The sequence below is a fragment of the Xyrauchen texanus genome, chromosome 8 (genome assembly GCF_025860055.1).
Source record: "Xyrauchen texanus isolate HMW12.3.18 chromosome 8, RBS_HiC_50CHRs, whole genome shotgun sequence".
Taxonomy (NCBI): domain Eukaryota; kingdom Metazoa; phylum Chordata; class Actinopteri; order Cypriniformes; family Catostomidae; genus Xyrauchen; species Xyrauchen texanus.
The window spans coordinates 32,591,971-32,610,681 of NC_068283.1; the positions used below are offsets into that span (position 1 = coordinate 32,591,971).

At 37.5% G+C, this 18,711-nt stretch overlaps 4 protein-coding genes across 16 annotated transcripts in view; 3 read left to right on the forward strand and 1 right to left on the reverse strand.

The window, feature by feature from the left end:
* The first annotated feature begins 1,491 nt into the window (after positions 1–1,491).
* LOC127647773 (SPRY domain-containing SOCS box protein 3-like) lies at positions 1,492–6,565 on the forward strand. Of its 4 annotated transcripts, XR_007971095.1 has the most exons (8): positions 1,499–1,634; positions 2,500–2,641; positions 2,949–3,129; positions 3,231–3,418; positions 4,245–4,347; positions 4,456–4,581; positions 4,990–5,468; positions 5,581–6,565. XR_007971095.1 is itself a non-coding variant. In XM_052132231.1 (7 exons), the coding sequence occupies exons 2-7, from the start codon at positions 2,516–2,518 to the stop codon at positions 5,349–5,351; spliced, it is 1,086 nt and encodes a 361-aa protein (XP_051988191.1). In that variant the 5' UTR covers positions 1,492–1,634; positions 2,495–2,515; the 3' UTR covers positions 5,352–6,565. The 4 variants fall into 4 exon arrangements, 3 of the variants coding, with proteins under 3 accessions (XP_051988191.1, XP_051988190.1, XP_051988193.1); XM_052132231.1 differs by having other exon boundaries at positions 1,492–1,634; positions 2,495–2,641; positions 4,990–6,565; XM_052132230.1 differs by having other exon boundaries at positions 4,990–6,565.
* Positions 6,566–7,682: 1,117 nt separating this feature from the next.
* On the forward strand, positions 7,683–12,058 carry mrps34 (mitochondrial ribosomal protein S34). Its single transcript, XM_052132424.1, has 4 exons — positions 7,683–7,772; positions 10,321–10,643; positions 10,776–10,818; positions 11,110–12,058. Exons 2-4 carry the CDS (start codon positions 10,326–10,328, stop codon positions 11,409–11,411), a joined length of 663 nt encoding a protein of 220 aa, XP_051988384.1. The 5' UTR covers positions 7,683–7,772; positions 10,321–10,325; the 3' UTR covers positions 11,412–12,058.
* Positions 12,059–13,035: 977 nt separating this feature from the next.
* nme3 (NME/NM23 nucleoside diphosphate kinase 3) lies at positions 13,036–17,480 on the forward strand. The gene is made up of 5 exons (XM_052132032.1): positions 13,036–13,142; positions 14,424–14,554; positions 14,766–14,867; positions 15,030–15,142; positions 16,694–17,480. Exons 1-5 carry the CDS (start codon positions 13,097–13,099, stop codon positions 16,809–16,811), a joined length of 510 nt encoding a protein of 169 aa, XP_051987992.1. The 5' UTR covers positions 13,036–13,096; the 3' UTR covers positions 16,812–17,480.
* Positions 17,481–17,561: 81 nt separating this feature from the next.
* Positions 17,562–18,711, reverse strand: part of LOC127647647 (C-Jun-amino-terminal kinase-interacting protein 3-like) — a 53,790-nt gene continuing 52,640 nt past the window's right edge. For 3 of the 10 annotated variants that reach the window (XM_052132024.1, XM_052132026.1, XM_052132025.1), the window contains one exon: positions 17,565–18,681. In XM_052132024.1, the coding sequence (XP_051987984.1) occupies positions 18,560–18,681 (122 nt within the window). In that variant the 3' untranslated portion in view covers positions 17,565–18,559. Of the gene's footprint in view, positions 18,682–18,711 lie in introns of all 10 variants that reach the window. The other 7 variants (XM_052132030.1, XM_052132022.1, XM_052132029.1 and 4 more) reach the window with 5 other exon arrangements.

Below are 18,711 nucleotides of genomic sequence, written 5' to 3' on the forward strand. Positions count from 1 at the left end.
TCTGTCAGATTGTTTTATAATCCTGAATAAATCAGAACATGTCCTGGTCAGCTTTAACTCTGAGAACCTCTTTAACACTTCCTGCTCATGGTGGATGCAACAGTAGGACACATAGTCTGGTACATTTTATATGTTTCATATTTTAAACAAACAATGTTTAAGTCTGCGGTCACAGCTTCAACTTGACAACTTATTCTCATTTCTGTTCAAATTCTGGGATAAATTTTGGCATTTTAGTTTAGTTTATAATTTTGTCAACTCAGTCAGAATTTTCAGAATAGTATGAAAACAGAAAAAAATGTATAAATATTGAATGTATTTTATCACTTAACTCCTTATATTAGATCATTAAAGACTTTACACTTCAATCAAGTGTACAATCAAATTAAATTTGCATGCTTTTTGGTGTATCTGTCGTTGTTGACACAAATGACAAGATTTAAGTTATGAAGAGAATAAAGGTCAATTTTCAGAAGTAAAAAAAAAAGGGGGGTTTTATACAAACTTGTTCCCTTACATAGTACGTTAGCTGATACCTTTGTCTAAAAATATATCAATTTCAAATTAATTTAATATTAAAAAATCTAAACTCAGGTTTTAAACATGTTTTGTCTCTTATATCATGAATCAGTGAAATCTTTCAACGACGAATTCACAGTTTATTAAGGGAGACAAATTAAATACTTAAATCCTCCCAAAGGGATTGTACATGCTTACACTCATAACTGAAAGGATGCAGACTTCTTTTCTCCATCTCACTGAAGATATATCTGCAAAGGTAGAAATAATATATATATATATTTTTTGGATATGCATAATCATAAAATGGACTTGATATAAATGAAATATTTTTCAGGTAGTAACCAGGCGCTTATCCAGTGAACATAAAACCGAAGAAAAGAAAAGAAATGGGGACGTACAGAGCATGTCATGCAGCAATTGCCTTACATGTTTACAAGGCCTACGACATTTTTCATTAAGACAAACGCCATCAAAATAAAAGTTTGGGCATAATTCTTCTCTCACCAAAACAGAGTGTTTTAAACAAGTGAACATAACTTGGTGACAGTGCTTTAGCAGGATCTAACAAGATATTACGTCACCTAAATTCCGATTTTAGTCAAGAATGATTGATATGTGCCCTTTTATGTACATATGTACCAAGTTAGACTCGTTGATAGACAGTAAATAAAATGTTGTATTCCGCTAATATCACAACAGAGAACTGTCTAACGGAAAAAGACGAATGAATAACCACCTAAGTTAATTATGACAGTGGAACACCTGCCGCTTAAAGATTATTATGGAGTTGACGCACACTTGCTAGGATGAGAAAGCGTGAACGTCATAAACGGGTTTAGAACGAACTAGACACTTAAGTGACAGCTGTTTAGACCTGTACTTATACACGCTTCAGTGAAAACCACGCCCACTTATGTTTTAGCCAATTGTGTTCGAACTGGAGAGGAGGGGCTTGATGTTTACGTCTGTCGTGAAGGTAGGTCACAGTGAAATGTGACAGTTAGCTGGCGGACGGGAGCCGATTGCTTTCACAGATACATGCTTCACTGTGCCATACTAGCATCTTTAGGTGTAACGAAATCCGGCGATCTATAGGGCACCCTAAAAGACTGGTAAGTTTGCTTGTGCCTCAAAAAATAACTGTCCTAGTGAAGGCAACATCCAGGAATAGCTCGTGCTAAATACGCGAGCCTCCGTTAGCGCCAAGATGAGATTGCGTCGGAGCCTGTTGCGCGTTTAGATTTTTGTTCTTTTTCAAACAGACGTATAATATTTAATCCAAAACATTAGTCTGTAGTATTAAGGTAATTGCAAGTGATTCATCTCTACAGGCATGCGAGGTGCCTGTCTTGTCGGTCACTTTCTGCGAGGCCTAACACGAGAAAATGTTATGCCCCCCCCCGGAATCAATCTGTAGGAGCTATATCGATATCGTAACTAGTTCTCAAATGACCGGAATAACTGACGCGGGAATACAAAATGGCATACTTAAAGTTATTCAAACTGAGCGTGTTGCCATCCAATGTTTACTCTTCTCGCGCGTGAAATTCTCATGTTCAAGTTTTGCTTCACACCTCGCGCGCAACGGGCAATCACGTTTGTGATTTTGCAAAACGATTTGCTCCCCGAAGAACTCGTTTTAAGTTCCACTAGGGGCATAAATAAGCAGGGCAGGCACGAAATCGTGAAATTAGTTGGCAGTTAATGGTTGATCAATGTAAATTCATGTGTTGGTATACTATTTATGCACACACAGTATGATTGGAAGAACTGTGAAGGATTGCAAGGAACCTGTAGGAAAGTTATGTGGCTGATTTCTTTAAAAGAGACATTTATTTCAGATGAGTGTTAAAAAAGGTGTATTTGACTAAATTGAAATTAGCTACATTTTCACAATGTGTTTGCTCCAATAGGGCTGTCTGTTGTCTTTGTATTGAATGACAAACAATTGTTCTCCCTCTGTAATTGACAGTGAAGGAGGCCCCTGGTTGGCATGTCGAGGCGGAGCAGAAACAGTAGAGCATGGAGGTACGTTTGGAGCGGAATCCGACGGGACGCAAATGCAAGAACTTTAGTGCTCTCCGACGAAAGTGAGGACTGGAGTTATGAACGGCAGCAGGTGGGTGTGAGAGGGGTGAACACAGAGCTTATCTTATGTAAAAAGTCCTTTTAGATACTGCAGAAATATTACTAAATTAGATGTTATCAGTATGAGTGATACAATTAAGACATAATAGCCATCCCATAAATTTCCCGTTCCATACATCATTTCTTGTAAGTGACAAGCAAGCATAATTCCATGAAAAAAATCAAGATCAGAAATGATGCATTGTAACTGACGTTAATTAATATAGATCCTACTTTAAATATCGGAGACATATTCCTTGGGATGAATATTAATAGAGTGTGTGTACATGTGTGTCCAGCAGTATAGTGACTCTGATTCCGAAGCTGAGTATCCGGCCCTTGTGCCAGCAGTTCCGAGTGCTGTGCCCGTTACAGGAGAGTCATACTGCAGCTGTGACTCGCAGATGGAGCTCAGCTGTAACTCGCGGCTCAGAGGTTACACACACTTACGAGACTGCCACTGTGGAGAAGACGACCAAGGTATTAGTAGTAGTACCACATCTCTTACAAGTGATATAAGTCTTATTCTTTTGTATGTTGACTGAGCTTATTGTGCTTAATTGTTACCATGTTATTGTCAGATTTTGACTGGGTGTGGGATGAGGGCAGCCGGTCTTCTGCAACACTGTTAAGCTGTGAGAACAGAAAAGTGAGCTTCCATTCGGAATATAGCTGTGGAACAGCAGCCATTCGTGGCTCCAAAGAACTCACGGAGGGACAACATTTCTGGGAGATTAAAATGACTTCCCCAGTCTACGGCACAGACATGGTGCGACATGTGTATGTGTGTGGGTCTGTGTGCATATTTTGCCTTGGTCAGAAAATTATGTGACTGGTGACATTTTTGAAAAATTATACTATACGGTTCATTGCACAAATTGCGGCAGTTCAGAGTGGAAATGTCCACTATGTGGTGCTCAAAGCGAGTAGAATTTTCACCTAAAAAGATGAGGTTAATGCTCAAAGTAGATTTAATGATTTTAAATCAACAAAACCTACCTCGCTACCCTAAACCTTATAAATAGTGTCATAAAAACAAATGTGAGATGAAAAAATGCAATTTGCTGAAGTTTTTAGCCTCTCATCGACTCGCATGCTCTCCAATATTTGTAAAAGTCCTTTACGATTAAAGTGCAACGCTCTATCATTTGAGCTACTGCGCGAGAACAAGCTTGAACAGTAAATGCAGATGGTTCTGTAATGCAAATGTTAAAATGTGTACAACTTCATTATAGTAAATCTGTTTTGATGTCATAAGATGGTATTGGATGAGGAACAGGGCGAAACGTTAGTGTTCATGAACTGCTAATCTGCCATTTTTCTCCTGATTTGTCTGAAAGTGAATAAAAGTCATTGTTATCGTGGCGCCTCTAGTTTTTAATTAAACCGGAAACTGCAGCAGTATGTACAGTGAGCCACATAAAAATCATTTTGCAAAAATGTAGGTATTATAATGTGGTTCTATGTGGCAAAGTTGTCATTAGATATATACAGAATGTTTTGTTTTTTTTGTGAATTAGAAAAAGTCTACTTGTTTTGTGCATCTTATCTAACTAAGTTGAGTGGTGGAATTATTTGTGTGTGTGTTTATGTAGATGGTAGGTATTGGTACATCAGATGTGAATCTGGACAAATATAGACATACATTCTGCAGCCTGCTGGGTAAAGATGAAGACAGCTGGGGTCTGTCATATACAGGTAAAACAAGTTCAGTTCATAAGGACATACTTAAGTAATACATACTTTTCAAAGTGCCTAAGGATCCTTTTGTAATTTATCTTTTTTGTTTTTGTTTTGTTTTTTCAGGTCTGTTGCATCATAATGGTGATAAAGTTTGCTTTTCAACACGTTACGGCCAGGGTTCCATTATCGGTGTTCACTTGGACACTTGGCATGGAACCCTCACCTTCTTTAAGAATCGCAAATGTATCGGTAAGAGTTACACTGATATGTGACTCCTTTCAGCTGCTGTTTGAAATAATATACATATTTTTAAGTGTCAGTTCTTTACAGTACGGTACTTGTAAGAATTATTTTTTTCTAAGACTTTTAAGATGTTATCGCTGTTTTTATTAACCAGTTTTTAGATCAAAAACTATTGAGTACGGCCAGAAAGCTGGATAGCAGTTGTTTTTCATATCAGCATTTTCATGCTCATGGCTGAAATGCAGATATGGTCAATAACTGGCTGATAAGTATTGGTGGCATCCCTAGTATGCTTTCATAGTAAAGCTAACACTTATTTCAGATGATCAAGTAAAATGCATAAGAATTTCCTTTTTGATATGAGCCCTTTAAAAAGACATTTGATGGCATTTAATATTTGTTTATGTGTGTTAGGTATTGCAACAACAGAGATGAAGAATAAGCAAGTGTTTCCGATGGCATGTTCCACTGCTGCCAAAAGCAGCATGAAGGTGATTCGCTCCGTCTCTGCCCCCACCTCACTACAGTATCTATGTTGCTCTCGTCTCCGCAAGCTGCTCCCCTCTGGAGTTGACGCACTTCGAGTTCTGCCCCTTCCGCCTGGCCTCAGACACCTTCTGCACTCCAAGCTGGGATGGGTGCTGAGCCTGGATCACACGCATCCACATGCACACTCGAACGCACATACCTCGCCAGGGCCCTCCTCGGGTAGTGACTCCGAGGGATGCTCTTCAGACCCCGAGGCCTGCCAGCGGAAACGTTGCCGCTGGACCTGAGGCTTTGTCTACGCCTCATCCACTCACCCTGCACACGTTAAAATGTCTCAACAAACATGAATAACTTTGAAAAAACATTGAAGGTCTTTCGAGCCAGTTTGACTAGTTGTATTGTTGGTAAGTATTCATTCTTCAGTGTTCAAAAGGTTGTTTGACCCTTCAGGTTCAAATTGAGATGTACTGAATTACAGTATTCAAAGTCATTTTTTATTCTGTACTGATGTTCCAGATACACAATGGAATGAAATTCATCAGCTTTTCAAAAAATATATGCACCTTGTGAACATGTTTTCATGTGGGGAACAAAAACATTACCATCCGAATGGCAGGCAAACATCGATACTGTACTTTGTACACAGAGACCCATTTACTCACACCTAAACAATCAAGTCATGACAACATACCAGCTTCAGTGAACTATAACTTGCTCCATTTGTTCTCATCTCCCGGGGGCAGAAAAAGTAATTGATCATAGAAAGTGACCCATATAACTCATGTCATTCTCCAGGACAGGCCAGATAAACATCTCTGCATGTGCCATGGTCTGTTCCATCTTTATATTTGATCTGTTAATCACACAATCATTTTGTGTTTAATTATTATGTCACTAACAAACTTGAAGTTTCCAACAGACAGTAAGTGAATAAATAAGTGATGTCGTTATGAATATTGTCTAAAAAAATCATGTGTTTTAAATTCCATGAAATCAGGAAAAATTCCTGTGACCGTTTTATTACATTTTTTTTCTCTTTAGGAAATACTTTAGGTCATATGTGTGGTATGTAGGCTATATTTGAACAGTATTTCCACAGAATTTTGTTTTCCTAAAAATATCTTGATTCAGTTTTTAGACTGACTGAAGTTGAGGTTAATTCAGTTTTCAGTCTGTGCAACATCTCTACATGAGGTTCATATTGAATTCATAAAGGGTTTTATTGCTGGTTTTGTAATTCATTGTAAAGAAAGTAAATCATGTTTTTGTTATGCATAAAAGCACTTTCTCGCTTATTTTATGTATAGAAGTATATAGATATACAGGTCCCCTGTACTGTGCTCGATGCACATTGTGTGTTATAAGCGCTCTCATATTCTCTTTGTCTCCTATAGTACATTAAGCATGGCCTTTTATATGAAAATTTGGAAAATTATGTGCATTGAAAAGGAGCTGGATATAGTTTTGTTTTCTTTTTGAAATCTTAATAAAGGTTTCCAAAAGTCAATTGAAGTGTAGCTTTTATTGCAATTAATTTGAACTACAAGGTCCAATTGAATCACATCTTTTGATTATGCATTTTTGACCAAATGAGGCAAACTGATATATCGGTTTTATGAGGTCTATATATAAGGGAAAAAAAAATCTGCAACAATCGATTTTTCCGATAACTGGTAGTACAGATGTTGTGCCTGACTGCCTGGCTGGAGCATACCCCACTTCACGTGTGCGCGCACAGCAACGTTGTGTTTCCTCTAGATGGCAGTAAAAACTCAAAAGGCTCCACGATGTTCAGTTGAGTGGGCAAGTCACGTTGTTTTACCTGTAGATGGCCCCATAGACTCAGAAATTAAACAAGGGCTTTCAAACGTCGTTGTTATACTGGTGTTTCTACACAACTCACATGTCATTTAACACGTTGATTGGTAATTTGAGGTCATTTTCTTGGTCGGTTTGATTAGAATTTTACACTACAGTGTCAATATAAAATTTTAGTTTTTTATATTTTCTTTGTCATTATTGCAAACTACTAACTCATGCAATGAAACAATATTGTAAAAATTTGCCAATTTGAGTTTAACATGCATGAATCATTTTTTATTTGTATTTTATTTTATAAACCTGTTTTAAATGACACATGCAGTAGTCACAGGAAATGTGCTGAAATGGCCTACAACATAATATTATCTGGGCGTAGTCATTTTAAGCACATATCTAGATTCGAACTCCCTCATTCTTCTGCCTGGATGCTCAGATAGTCATAAAAAAATAGGTTTGGTGAATTAACACAGGCAAGACTATGAGGTAAATGAAGCATTAAATAGCCTCATTACACAGTGGCAGGGCTGGACAGGCAATCTGTCATACTAGGCATTTCCCAGGTGGGCCGACGTACTAATATATATATATATATAATTCTATAAATCGATAAAAAAACATTAAAGTAAACATTAAAGTAAAGAAGCTGTGGTCATTTGATCACTTCAGTGAGCGTCATCTGAGATATTCCTTGAAATGATGGTATTAATAATCTAAACAAAACAGAGTACTAAACCTTCACATAAGGTTAATTGTTTAGAAACAGTCCCATCTATAGTTTGTCCCTGTAAGCGGAACTGATGACACTCATGTGTGTTGCCCACGTCCCGAGTTTCCAGACGGACTAAAGCAGGCGTGACGTACTTGTGGAGGTCAAGTCAAGCAGATTGGTAAGAAATAACCGTTTTTGACAGAAAATAGGTTGAGATGTGGTCGCATTATTTATTTATTTATTATTACCACAGTTATTCGTTAATGGTGTCTTTATCTGTGGCGTTTGACGCCCACCAATACTATATCACACGTTATGATATAACGCTTTGTAACATGTGAGGCATGTAAACGCAATTCTACGCAGCTGTCTATCTGATCAGTGGTGCTAAGTGCTTGTTTAGATAATTTTTTGTTAGTTTATTTTTCCTTACATTTAAAATAAGCATGTTGCCAGAGTATCAACTTTGACCTGTCAACGCTTTTGTCATCAGAGGATGTAATCAGCAACAACTTCTCTGCAGTTCTGTCCTCTACTAATATTTAGTGATCGACCGATATGGTTTTTTTTAATGGCTGATGCCGATTTCCAGAAAGCAGGGTGGCCGATACATCGCACAATTTAATATAGTAAATAATATGCACATTCAATTGCAAATTTTTTTTTTTTAATAAACTCCTATTTAGCATTATATTTACTCATTTTCAATCAAAACTTTAATTTTGTAAAAAAACATAAAGCAAATCTAAAATAATATTGTAGTTTAAATGGTAGATATCAGTTTCTTCTGATATCTGTTTAATATATTTTCACGTGATGAAATATATTAGGAACACTGGCGTAGAGATGGGGGACAAATGCCCCCCAGTGCTGTGAAGGGGTGATTCCCCCAATCATGCATCTGTCTTTGTTTATATAGTTTAATCAACGCTAGAGATACCTTGCAATTGCACAAAAAGTCCCCCTCCATTGAACGAGTTGGTATCGCCCAACTAGTTGGCGGATTCATGTGGTATCTGTTATTTTTTTCTCCGCGCTGGCCAGGATGCATGAATTCCCAGTTGTTTATTATTACTGGATGAGGATTTTTATAGATAATGCAGATGGGTATGAATTATTTTGAGTATAAGTTTTTATAAAAAAATAACTAAATCCAGATGAATGGAGGATTTGGTTTTCAGAGCGTCAAGCGCCCCCTGCAGGAATAAAACACTCAAGACAGTCTGTGGCTGACAATGTGCAATTTCAGTCTGTAGGTCTTTAACCCACAGATAACTTTTATATGGATTTAGAAAACATGAAATGTGTCACAAGTGTCATATGTGGAGTCAGTGAAGATGTTAAAGGCATCCATAGAAATGATCAGTAGTTTTTCATGGTGAGAATAGCAGACAGGCATTTCAGATGAGCAGGCAAGAATTGTAATTTTTTTCTGAAACATTAAACATAATGTTTTTTTGAAAGTTTGATATGATACAATGTATAAATATTTAAAGTATTAATTGAATTAGGGATGACATTATGAGCTCAAACGTGTCTGCCACAGCTCTGATATGCAGACTTTTAAATGACACTGTGTTGCACACCGGCCTATTATTGTACTAACACGATGGCACGTAACAACAAAGCGAACCATGACTTGTCATTTACATGTCTCAGTTGCTTCACGTGCAAGCATGCGATTTTTGGCGCCCTTAAGAAACAAATCCACCAAACAGGAAAATTTAGCGGCCAATGCCGATAATTAAAGTCAGAATATCAGCCGATGTATTAGCCTCTGCGATATATCGGTCGACTTCTAATAATTGCCAGGATTTACATGAACTTAAATGAGTATGATCAACTATTTTTATTTATGATTCTCATTGATGGCTGGAAGATGAATACATTTGTTAGAAAAGTAATTGAGTGTTAAAATGTTTTAAGACTTGTCAATGGTCTCTACGATCAACTTAAGGTTGCGATGCTTTTGTGAAACGCAACCCGGTCTTGTGACTGTGGTGTAATGGTGTGGGGAATGTGTTAATACCAATTGATCATGGCTTGAATGCCACAGCGTATTTGAGGATTGTTGCTGACCATGTGCATCCCTTCATGGCCACAATTTACCCATCTTCTAATGCCTACTTCCAACCTGATAATGCACCATATCACAAAGCAGAAGTCATCTCAAACTGGCTTCATGAACCTGACAATGAGTTCACTGTTCTTCAGTGGCCTTCACAGTCACCGGAACTGAACACCTTTAGGATGTGGTAGAACAGGATATTCGCAGCGTGAATATGCAGCTGACAAATCTGCAGAAATTGTGTTATGCAATCATGTCAACATGGACCAGAATCTCAAAATAACGTTTCCAACATCTTGTGAAATCCATGCCACTAAGAATTGAAGCTGTTTATTTAAAGCAAACCTAGGCCCTAACTGGAATTAGTATAGTGTTCCTAATGAAGTGCCCAGTGAGTGTATGTGTTCTAGAAACCAATATTATATGATGCAAAACATTACTAATTGGTTTGTAATTTTCTTCCCATTTATACTAATGCTTCCAAGACTATAACAAGAGCTAGCAGTTTCTACCAAACTTCACTTTGTTGAGACAAGTTTAAATCTGCAGAATTCCCATCAACTAGTTTCAACACCGTGATCCATTGCACCATGCTTAATGTTGAGCCCTGGTTTGCACATTTGCATCATTATCTTATTTTTTTTCACCTGTCATTCAGGCAACATGGTAAAGAAAAAGCGTCTGCGGCTCATAGCCGAGATGGCACGGAAAATCCGGGCCTACCGGGAGCTGAAGAATCGGCCACATGATTCTCAACGCTATGCATTGGACTATGACACAATGACGCGTCCCTTCAGTGGTAAAAAGCTGCCAGTGCTGGCTTGGCAAGATGTGAGAAGAGAAACACGGCTCTTTACATTACTAGCTGGCATGCGCATGTTTGGCGTGGGTCGGCTCTTCACACGCAAGTCATGGATGGATGAGCATACAGAGCCATGCTATTGGAAAATAACAAAAGTCAAGGTTGATTATACAGCAGAGGTAAATTCTCTGTGTGTGTGTTTGTCTTTTACATCATCAGATTATGGTAATTTACTCCATAACATAATAATAATTTGTGTAAATGTTGTAAGACTATGTGCAAGCTCAGACTCCGGTATTTTCCTCTTTTAGAACATGGATCATGGGAAAGCATGGGGCTTTCTAACATTTAGAGGTGAGAAACCTTTTTTAAGTCATACTTTTATATACTGACCTCTAGTGGAGGAGCTGTGACAGTACTGTTCATGGAAAAGCAGAACAGTTCACTGTAGAACTTGAGCAAATATTCAGGACCTAGTATTTTACAATGGTTCACTTCTGTTATTTTCAGTCACATCTGAGTGACTGCAAATGTATGATGTCTGTCTCAGATAAATTTTACTCTACTTGTAAATTTACAAAAATAAACAGGTTAATAAATAAATGTATCAAACTGTGACACGTTGTATGGATGTATATCGTTCAGGTAAAGAGGAGACCACAGAACGCGAGGTGGATAAGGTGATGTATCATGACTGGCGTCTGGTGCCCAAACATGAGGAAGAGGCCTTTAAATGCTGCGAACCCGTCCCTGAACCCCCTGTCCGTTATGCAAAATACCCGCCCCTCCTGCGTGCTATGATCCTGGCCCAGCAAGCAAAACAGCTGGGTTTGGATGTGAGCACTATTCCAGAGCTCTCTCTTCCATTGAAGCGGGATGTGCTGCTCAGTAATGAGTATTTCAGGAGTCAGGAAGAGAAAAAGAAACAGGAGGGTACACCTGTCTGATGCTAAGGTTCAGTTCAAGGGGAAAGATCATGGGGAAGAGATGTGAGATCTGTTTTAGTGGTCGTGATGGGAGCCCTCCCATCTGTTCCCTATTTTTAGGACACTCTTGCTCACAATAATAATTGGTTTGTATTTAATGGCATATTTTGTGAGATATTGTCTTGTTTTCCAAATTTTGAGGCTAATGAGGGGGAGAAGATCTCATAGGAGGCTCTTGTAGCACATTTGGACAGGTGAATAAACCGAAAGGACTCTGTGGAAAGACTGTTTTTATTTCGACTTGGTCAAGAAAGAGAAAAAATCTGTGTAATATTATTTACATTATGTGAGTTAAATGTATAATGTTATTTGCATGCTCTGTAACAATTGAATATCTGTGATTAAAAAAAATGGCTGAACTGATTTTGTTCTAACATGGTTATTAGGAGAGTCTAGAATCAGTTTGAGTTTTTATTAAAAATGGCTCTTAATGGCCCTATTTTAAGAGCGCTAAGCACAGCGCTATGCTTTAAGTCATTATCGCAAAGTCAATGGGCATGGCCATGAAGTTTTGGTATTTTCTTGCAAGCATGTACTATGTCTAGGCCCAAGTGACTTTGGTGAAATTTCTTGCAAAATGTGTTAATGGGCTGGGACAAGTGCAATTAAACTGAGCGGTTCTTCTCTGTTATTGCAGCATCTGCGTCCTATTATAGTCCATTCTCTGCCAAGCACCAGCGATATAAACAAAGACAGCACATTCATAAGAAGTTGGTAGTGTAAATGGACTTATGTAATGAATTACAAGAATATAAATATGGGTTTGCATTCTTTTGTGCTTTAACTGTTTAAAATCACTCTACAACAATGTGGGAAAACACCAATACAAATCAGATAAGTACAATTGTGAATATAAACAATAAAAATAATAATTGAAAAATTAACAATAGCCTATAGATAGTTTAACACAATGGCTTTTAATGTATGTCAGGGACATTATTTGATGTTCCACTATATTTTCAGAGTTTGGACATGAACTTTATTGTCACCTGCTGGTGGAACCGAATACTGACATAGTCCTCAAACGTCTTGGTGCAATGACCTATTCTTCTGGAAAATAGAAATTGCGTTTTGTGCAGCTTCATTAATATAAAATACACCCACAGTTTGTGCACATACACCCATAGATGGGCCAAATACTCCCACCCATGCCCCATTGTGCTTTGTGCTGGCATGGAAATTGTGCTTCGAATTAGTGCTCTCAGGAAAATTGGATAAGATGTAGCACATGGTCGTTGCACTTTGCGCACTCACGGAAAAAAAAGCCCTAAAAGTCTTATCAACAGGTTTTTAGTTGGTTTTTGATAAATAAATGTTTACTATTTGGCCCAACCAATAATTATTTTAATTGCATTTTACTGTAATAGAGTAGGAGGTCTTTATGATCCAAAAAAATAAGCAAAATGTTTTTATGCAAAATAAAAAAAAAAGTGTTGAAATGTGAACTGGACAGTTTTTTCGTAAGATTCACCCAAATAGAGAATATCATTTGTGCTAGTGCGCACATGCTTTTTCCTATATGCTTGGCACATGCAGTATGGGTATGAAACACGCACGCGCATGTCACCTAGCGACACTTATCAGCGCGAGCACGCTTCTCATCCCTCTCTCTCTCCCGAAATCTCTTCGGCTCCTTGCAGTTCAAGATGATAATACTTCTCTTAACGATATTTGCGAACGTTTTCAAGACCGGTAAGTAGCACCGTAAACGTCGTTATAGTTGTGTTTTTGCTAATTTGCATTAAAGCAATGAACTGACTGAAACATTTCTATTGTCGGCAGGTCCAAACAAAAATCTAGTGAGTAATTGTTTGCAAGGCTGAATATCCATATAATCCATGAGTCACTGCGCTAGACATGCAACGCAGATAATGGCCATGCTTTGCGGTATCACCTTTAGGACCAAAGCGAACGAAGTCGCGACACTAATACATTTACATTTATTCATTTGGCAGACGCTTTTATCCAAAGCTTTATACAAAACTTGGCCGTTTACGTTATTTGTCTTACTAGGTTCATTGGAGGTTACCGCCAATAAATGTCTTGGGTCTTAATCGACCAACGATTATGTTTACGAGTAGGCATTTGTTGTTGTTCTCAACGTCAATGAATGAATAAATTGCATTATTTTCATGTTCGTTTGCTAACGTATTAACGGTGCCGTTTGCGTTCCTGTGATTGGCTCTTGAACGTTTGCCTACGTCATGCTCACCCGTGATTGGCCAGTTGGTGTGCTGGGCTGCGCGAGACGGTTGCGCTCATAATAATTATGGTCTGGATTCAAAATGGTCACTGTCCGACCAAAAGAACGCGCGGATGATCTGATCTGGTGTGCAGAATGACAGCAGCTCTTTCGACGGAACCCTTTAATCGTTTACATGGACACCAACGCGAAGGGACCTCGAACCGACAGAGATTACAGCAATATTATATGATTTATGGGGAAATTATAATCCGAATACCAAATAATAAATATTAAACGCTTAAAAAATCATTCTCATTTAGCGCCGGTTATTTTTTGTAACCTAAACAGATGATATGTGGACTAAGAGGTTTATTGCTTCGGTATTAATTGGATAGTAAAGGGCATTTTTGTCTTAATCTTTTATTAGCGTTTATCTGTTTATGATTCTTTTTTCTTTTTTTGTAAAAAGTGTAACAAATGATACCAAGTATTTGTAATGCAATATTTTATTATTTATTTTTTTAAATATAATTTACATACAAACAGGGCCCCCAGGGTTTATATTGGTCTGGGCCCCTTTCATAAAAAACAGTTTAAAAATTGTTATGGGGCCCATTGGACCCGTTGTCCCCTAGAATCGTTACCCCTTTTCACCCCATTAGGTATGGCCCTGTATACCACTCGATAAGTTGTACCAGTTAGATCAGTGTTTTTTTGCTTATTAATTGGTGTGTGCAAAACTACCTTTATGAACAAACATGTAAAGCGCAGTTTCATGTTTATTCCAGGATGGACTGGTGTGAATGAACGCACGTTCATTGCAGTGAAGCCGGACGGTGTTCAGCGCAGGCTGGTGGGCGAGATCATCTGCCGCTTTGAACGCAAAGGCTTCAAACTTGTTGGCATGAAGCTTCTGCAGGTGACAAAAAACAAACTCTCTGTGTACTAGTACACTGACGGAATTACAGATATTTACACAGAATATGTCAGTGGCTAGTAAGACACCTTTTCCTTTAGTCTCAGGCAGAGAACATACACAATTCCTTGAAAACAATGGGAATAGTGTTGTTTGGTGACTTAACGCATATGTTTGTTTACTCCATTTTATTTATTTATTTATTTGTGTATAGGCATCTGAGGAGCAGCTCAGACAGCACTACTGGGACCTGAGGGAGAAACCTTTCTTCAGTGGCTTGGTCAAATACATGAGCTCTGGACCTGCCGTTGCTATGGTAAAGGGTCACACATTGACAACATTTACTCTGTAATGGCCAAAAAAAATGGCTAGAGCTCTGCATTTATGCTGATGTGAATGTGATGTTAACATCTATAGGCTTGTAGTTGCATGCCATGCAGTCCAATACTTGTGTGTTTGCCTTTGCGTGTTTTATTAGGTATGGCAGGGGCTGGATGTGGTGAAGACCTCCAGAAAGATGCTTGGAGAGACAAACCCAGCAGACTCTCTCCCTGGGACTATCAGAGGAGATTACTGCGTGGAAGTGGGCAGGTTGGTGTGTGTGTGTGTGTTTAAAGCTATGTTTGTATGTCATCCCTTACATGTATTTCTGCAGTCTGCCGGTCATTATCGCAAAATAAACCCAGACAGGGTGATCGAGACCCCAAAGTAAAGCAGAGCTTACAAACTGATAAATAAATTGATATGAAAATGGCTTTCAGGGACAATGGTCAAAACATTTTTTAAGCTATCGTTACACCAAAATGTTTGACCGCAGAATGCTGCAATTGACCAAACAAAATTGAGCATTCCTAAAAGCTGTGTAATAAATATAGATAATGATAAGAAACATCCATTGTGTATGCACCACTGAAGAAATTGTATTCTTTGCTTATTGCACATTGCTTATGTGGTTGTGAGTTAATAGTTTGGTAAGCACAATTTTGTTGTGTTGGATTAATTATTTATCCATTGTATTGATACAGCTTAATGTTGATTGAAGGGTTGCACAATTAATAGAAAAAAATAAACAAGATTACAATTGCAGCTGTCACAATTAACCAATCATGAAAAATTTAAATTATAGCTGTTTATGGTGTAACTCATCTTGCGTAAAAATAAATGTACTTAATTTTTAAATGAATGCGTGTTTTTGCAGCTGTTGAGCCTTGTAACAAATTAGACATGGTCGTTGCTTGCTTCTGTGTATAACTTTTTATTATTATTTGAATAACGGTTGTTTTTAGTGCTTCTAATAGGCCCAATGTGAAGTTGACAGTTTAGCACTGTCTTTGTTTACTGATTAAACAACTATAAAGTAATTGAGCGACAGTTCTCAGCTTGTTTTGGATGTGTAGCCTACTGATCCTCCCAAAATAATAATGAAATAAAATAGTTTTTAATTGTATTAATCCTTAAATTAATATCGACACCTCGTGGGGATTTTCTGTCTCTAAATCTTTCATTATTGACAATATTCATTTATATGCATTGAAATTAGCATAAAAATATTTTGTTATTTTTATTTGCTAATCAAGTGTTCTAAATTGAAACAAGAGCATGCAAAGAAAAATGCGACCATGGAAACGTGCTGTCAGAACATTGTCTCAAACTTCATTTTTTGCGAATAATAATAATAAACCTTATTCTCATCTGGTGAAATATAAATATATTTAATAATATATATATATATATATATATATATATATATATATATATATATATATATATATACATACAAACCACTTTATCTAGTGAATGTATAGACTATGAAAAGCTTAATTTCCATAAATATAAAATCTAGAGCATTGTTAAGAAGCTATGTCTCTTTCATTTTAAAATGAGTTCCCAGTGTACTTCGGGCTTATGTATAGTTAAGTCCTGCATTATGCACCAAATCTTATAATTTTTTTCTGATTCCACAATAAACTGCATTTGGGATTTTATTAATTTTGGCCTCTTGTAGCCTGTGTCTGTCATAGTAAAAAAAGTTTAAGAAAATGTTTTATCATTGGTTATCAGCCTTTTCCAATACCTTAGATATTGGTAAAATCGGTTTACCTCTAAACACTTGTTCAATTGAAACATTTTGTTGTTGTGCAGGAATGTCATCCATGGCAGTGATTCAGTTGAAAGTGCTCAGAGAGAGATCTCGCTGTGGTTCAAGCAACATGAATTGCTCTGCTGGGATGAGTGCAGTCAGCACTGGATCTATGCTTGAAAGCCATCTTGTGTTCACACATCATCAAACAGCTTTTGCAGCTGAACATAACCCTAGCAGTTTGATACATGCTCCTAAAAACTCTTGCTCTGCTTGACCATTAAGTGACCAAAAAAAATGAACAGCTTCATCAGTATGAGAGCTGTTATTAATTAATGTTGACAAGTTAATAGCCGTTTTCCTGGATTCCCTGAATTTCCTGTATACATTTATTGATCAAGCTATCTTGAATGTTTTCTTTTGATTCTCTCTTTCTCATGCTGTAATGAATATTTGTGAATTTTTCTTTGCAAACATTTTTAATTAGATATTCGTTTACTTAATTACTAGTAATTTTGCACTCTCTTTGGTAGGTTGGTAAACCTTGCCCTTATGGGATCCTGAATGCACTATGAAATTCTCAACATTTTACTTGAAGTGTTTACACCCACTTGAAAGACATTGTTTACATTTTTACATCAAACCTTTGAATGTTTCTTGTCATCTTGATGGACTTAGTAATAAATACATTTCTTTATCGTTACTCAAATGAAAAGCAATAGTGAATGATAAAGTGCCAGTAGGCTCTGAAAAACTGATCTGAATATCACAATAATGTCTTATCTTAATCTGGTTGGAATTCATATGACCAAAGTGCACCTTACATTACAAATAAATAATTTCAATGTACATTTGTCCTTGTTTTTGTTTCTCTCTCTCTCTCTCTCTCTATATATATAATATAGTATTGCTCTACCTTAAAAGAAAATCCCAAATTCAAGGATTGTGAATTGTTTCACTAACACAGAATACTTTAGCACATAAACATGTTTATTACTTAATACTTAACCACACAGAGAACACAGAATGATGATTTTACATACAGGGTGACTGTCAAACCTGCAGCCAATCAAAGGCCTCAACCTCGTGGTTAATCCCAAAGGGGAGGTTGTCAGATCCAATCAGCACACATCTCACTGAGATTGAAAAATGACCTGCTGCAATTGGTGATATTGTTCTTGAATCCATTTATCTAAATGTATCTAATCCATTACTATGTTCTTTTACATATATACTTAGTATGCATTGAAAACACTCCTTTGGGTTGTGGAAGATTCTGACCTCCACATTATTTGATTATCCTCTCAATTATTCATTATTTTTTCGCTTTCTCTCTTCAGTGCATACTGAACTCCATTATTTACATTCTGTTTGCATACCTCTTTTATCCTGTGGCTACACACAGAGCCAGGTGGTATTGGCCATCTACACAAAGCCTCATGGACAAATTAAGACATTTTTGTTGAAATTGTTCCATTCAGCTAACTGCTCCTCTGAAACTCTATGCAATGAGTTCCTGTCTCCATTCAGTGAGCTGTGTGCTGAGGAACGTAAAGGTAAGGGTCTTCAGGTATTTGTCTAAAACTGGGTAGTTCTTTCAGGATGGTAGTTTGGTACTGGTTTAAGATGTTTACATGTATTTAATTTGAAATTGCCATTCAATCACAAGATGCAGGTGGTTTGTCTTTTTGTAGGGAGGGAGGGGAAGTTACGACGTGAAATGAAGGATCGTTCAGGAAGTTCGAATTTAGGGTAGGAAAATACAGACTAAAGGGGTCAATATAGGACTTTTAAAGGGGTAGTTACAAGGCTGTGGTAGTTACATAGCATAGGTACAGAATTTGGGGCATAGATACAGAAAGAGATCAGGTTTCATACTCTGTCTTTGGGTGCGTTATTGAGCGGTAGGGGGCAGGTGTCTGTATGAGTCACTCTGGCCCATAAGACACCTGCCACACAATGATATGACTCTTCTCTGCTTTAGACAATGCTGACTTCATCTGTGGGGCTTCACCCTCGGCTTCCTCTGCCTCTTCATCCTCGCCATCACCTATGAAAGTGAGAGCATGAGTAAATGTAT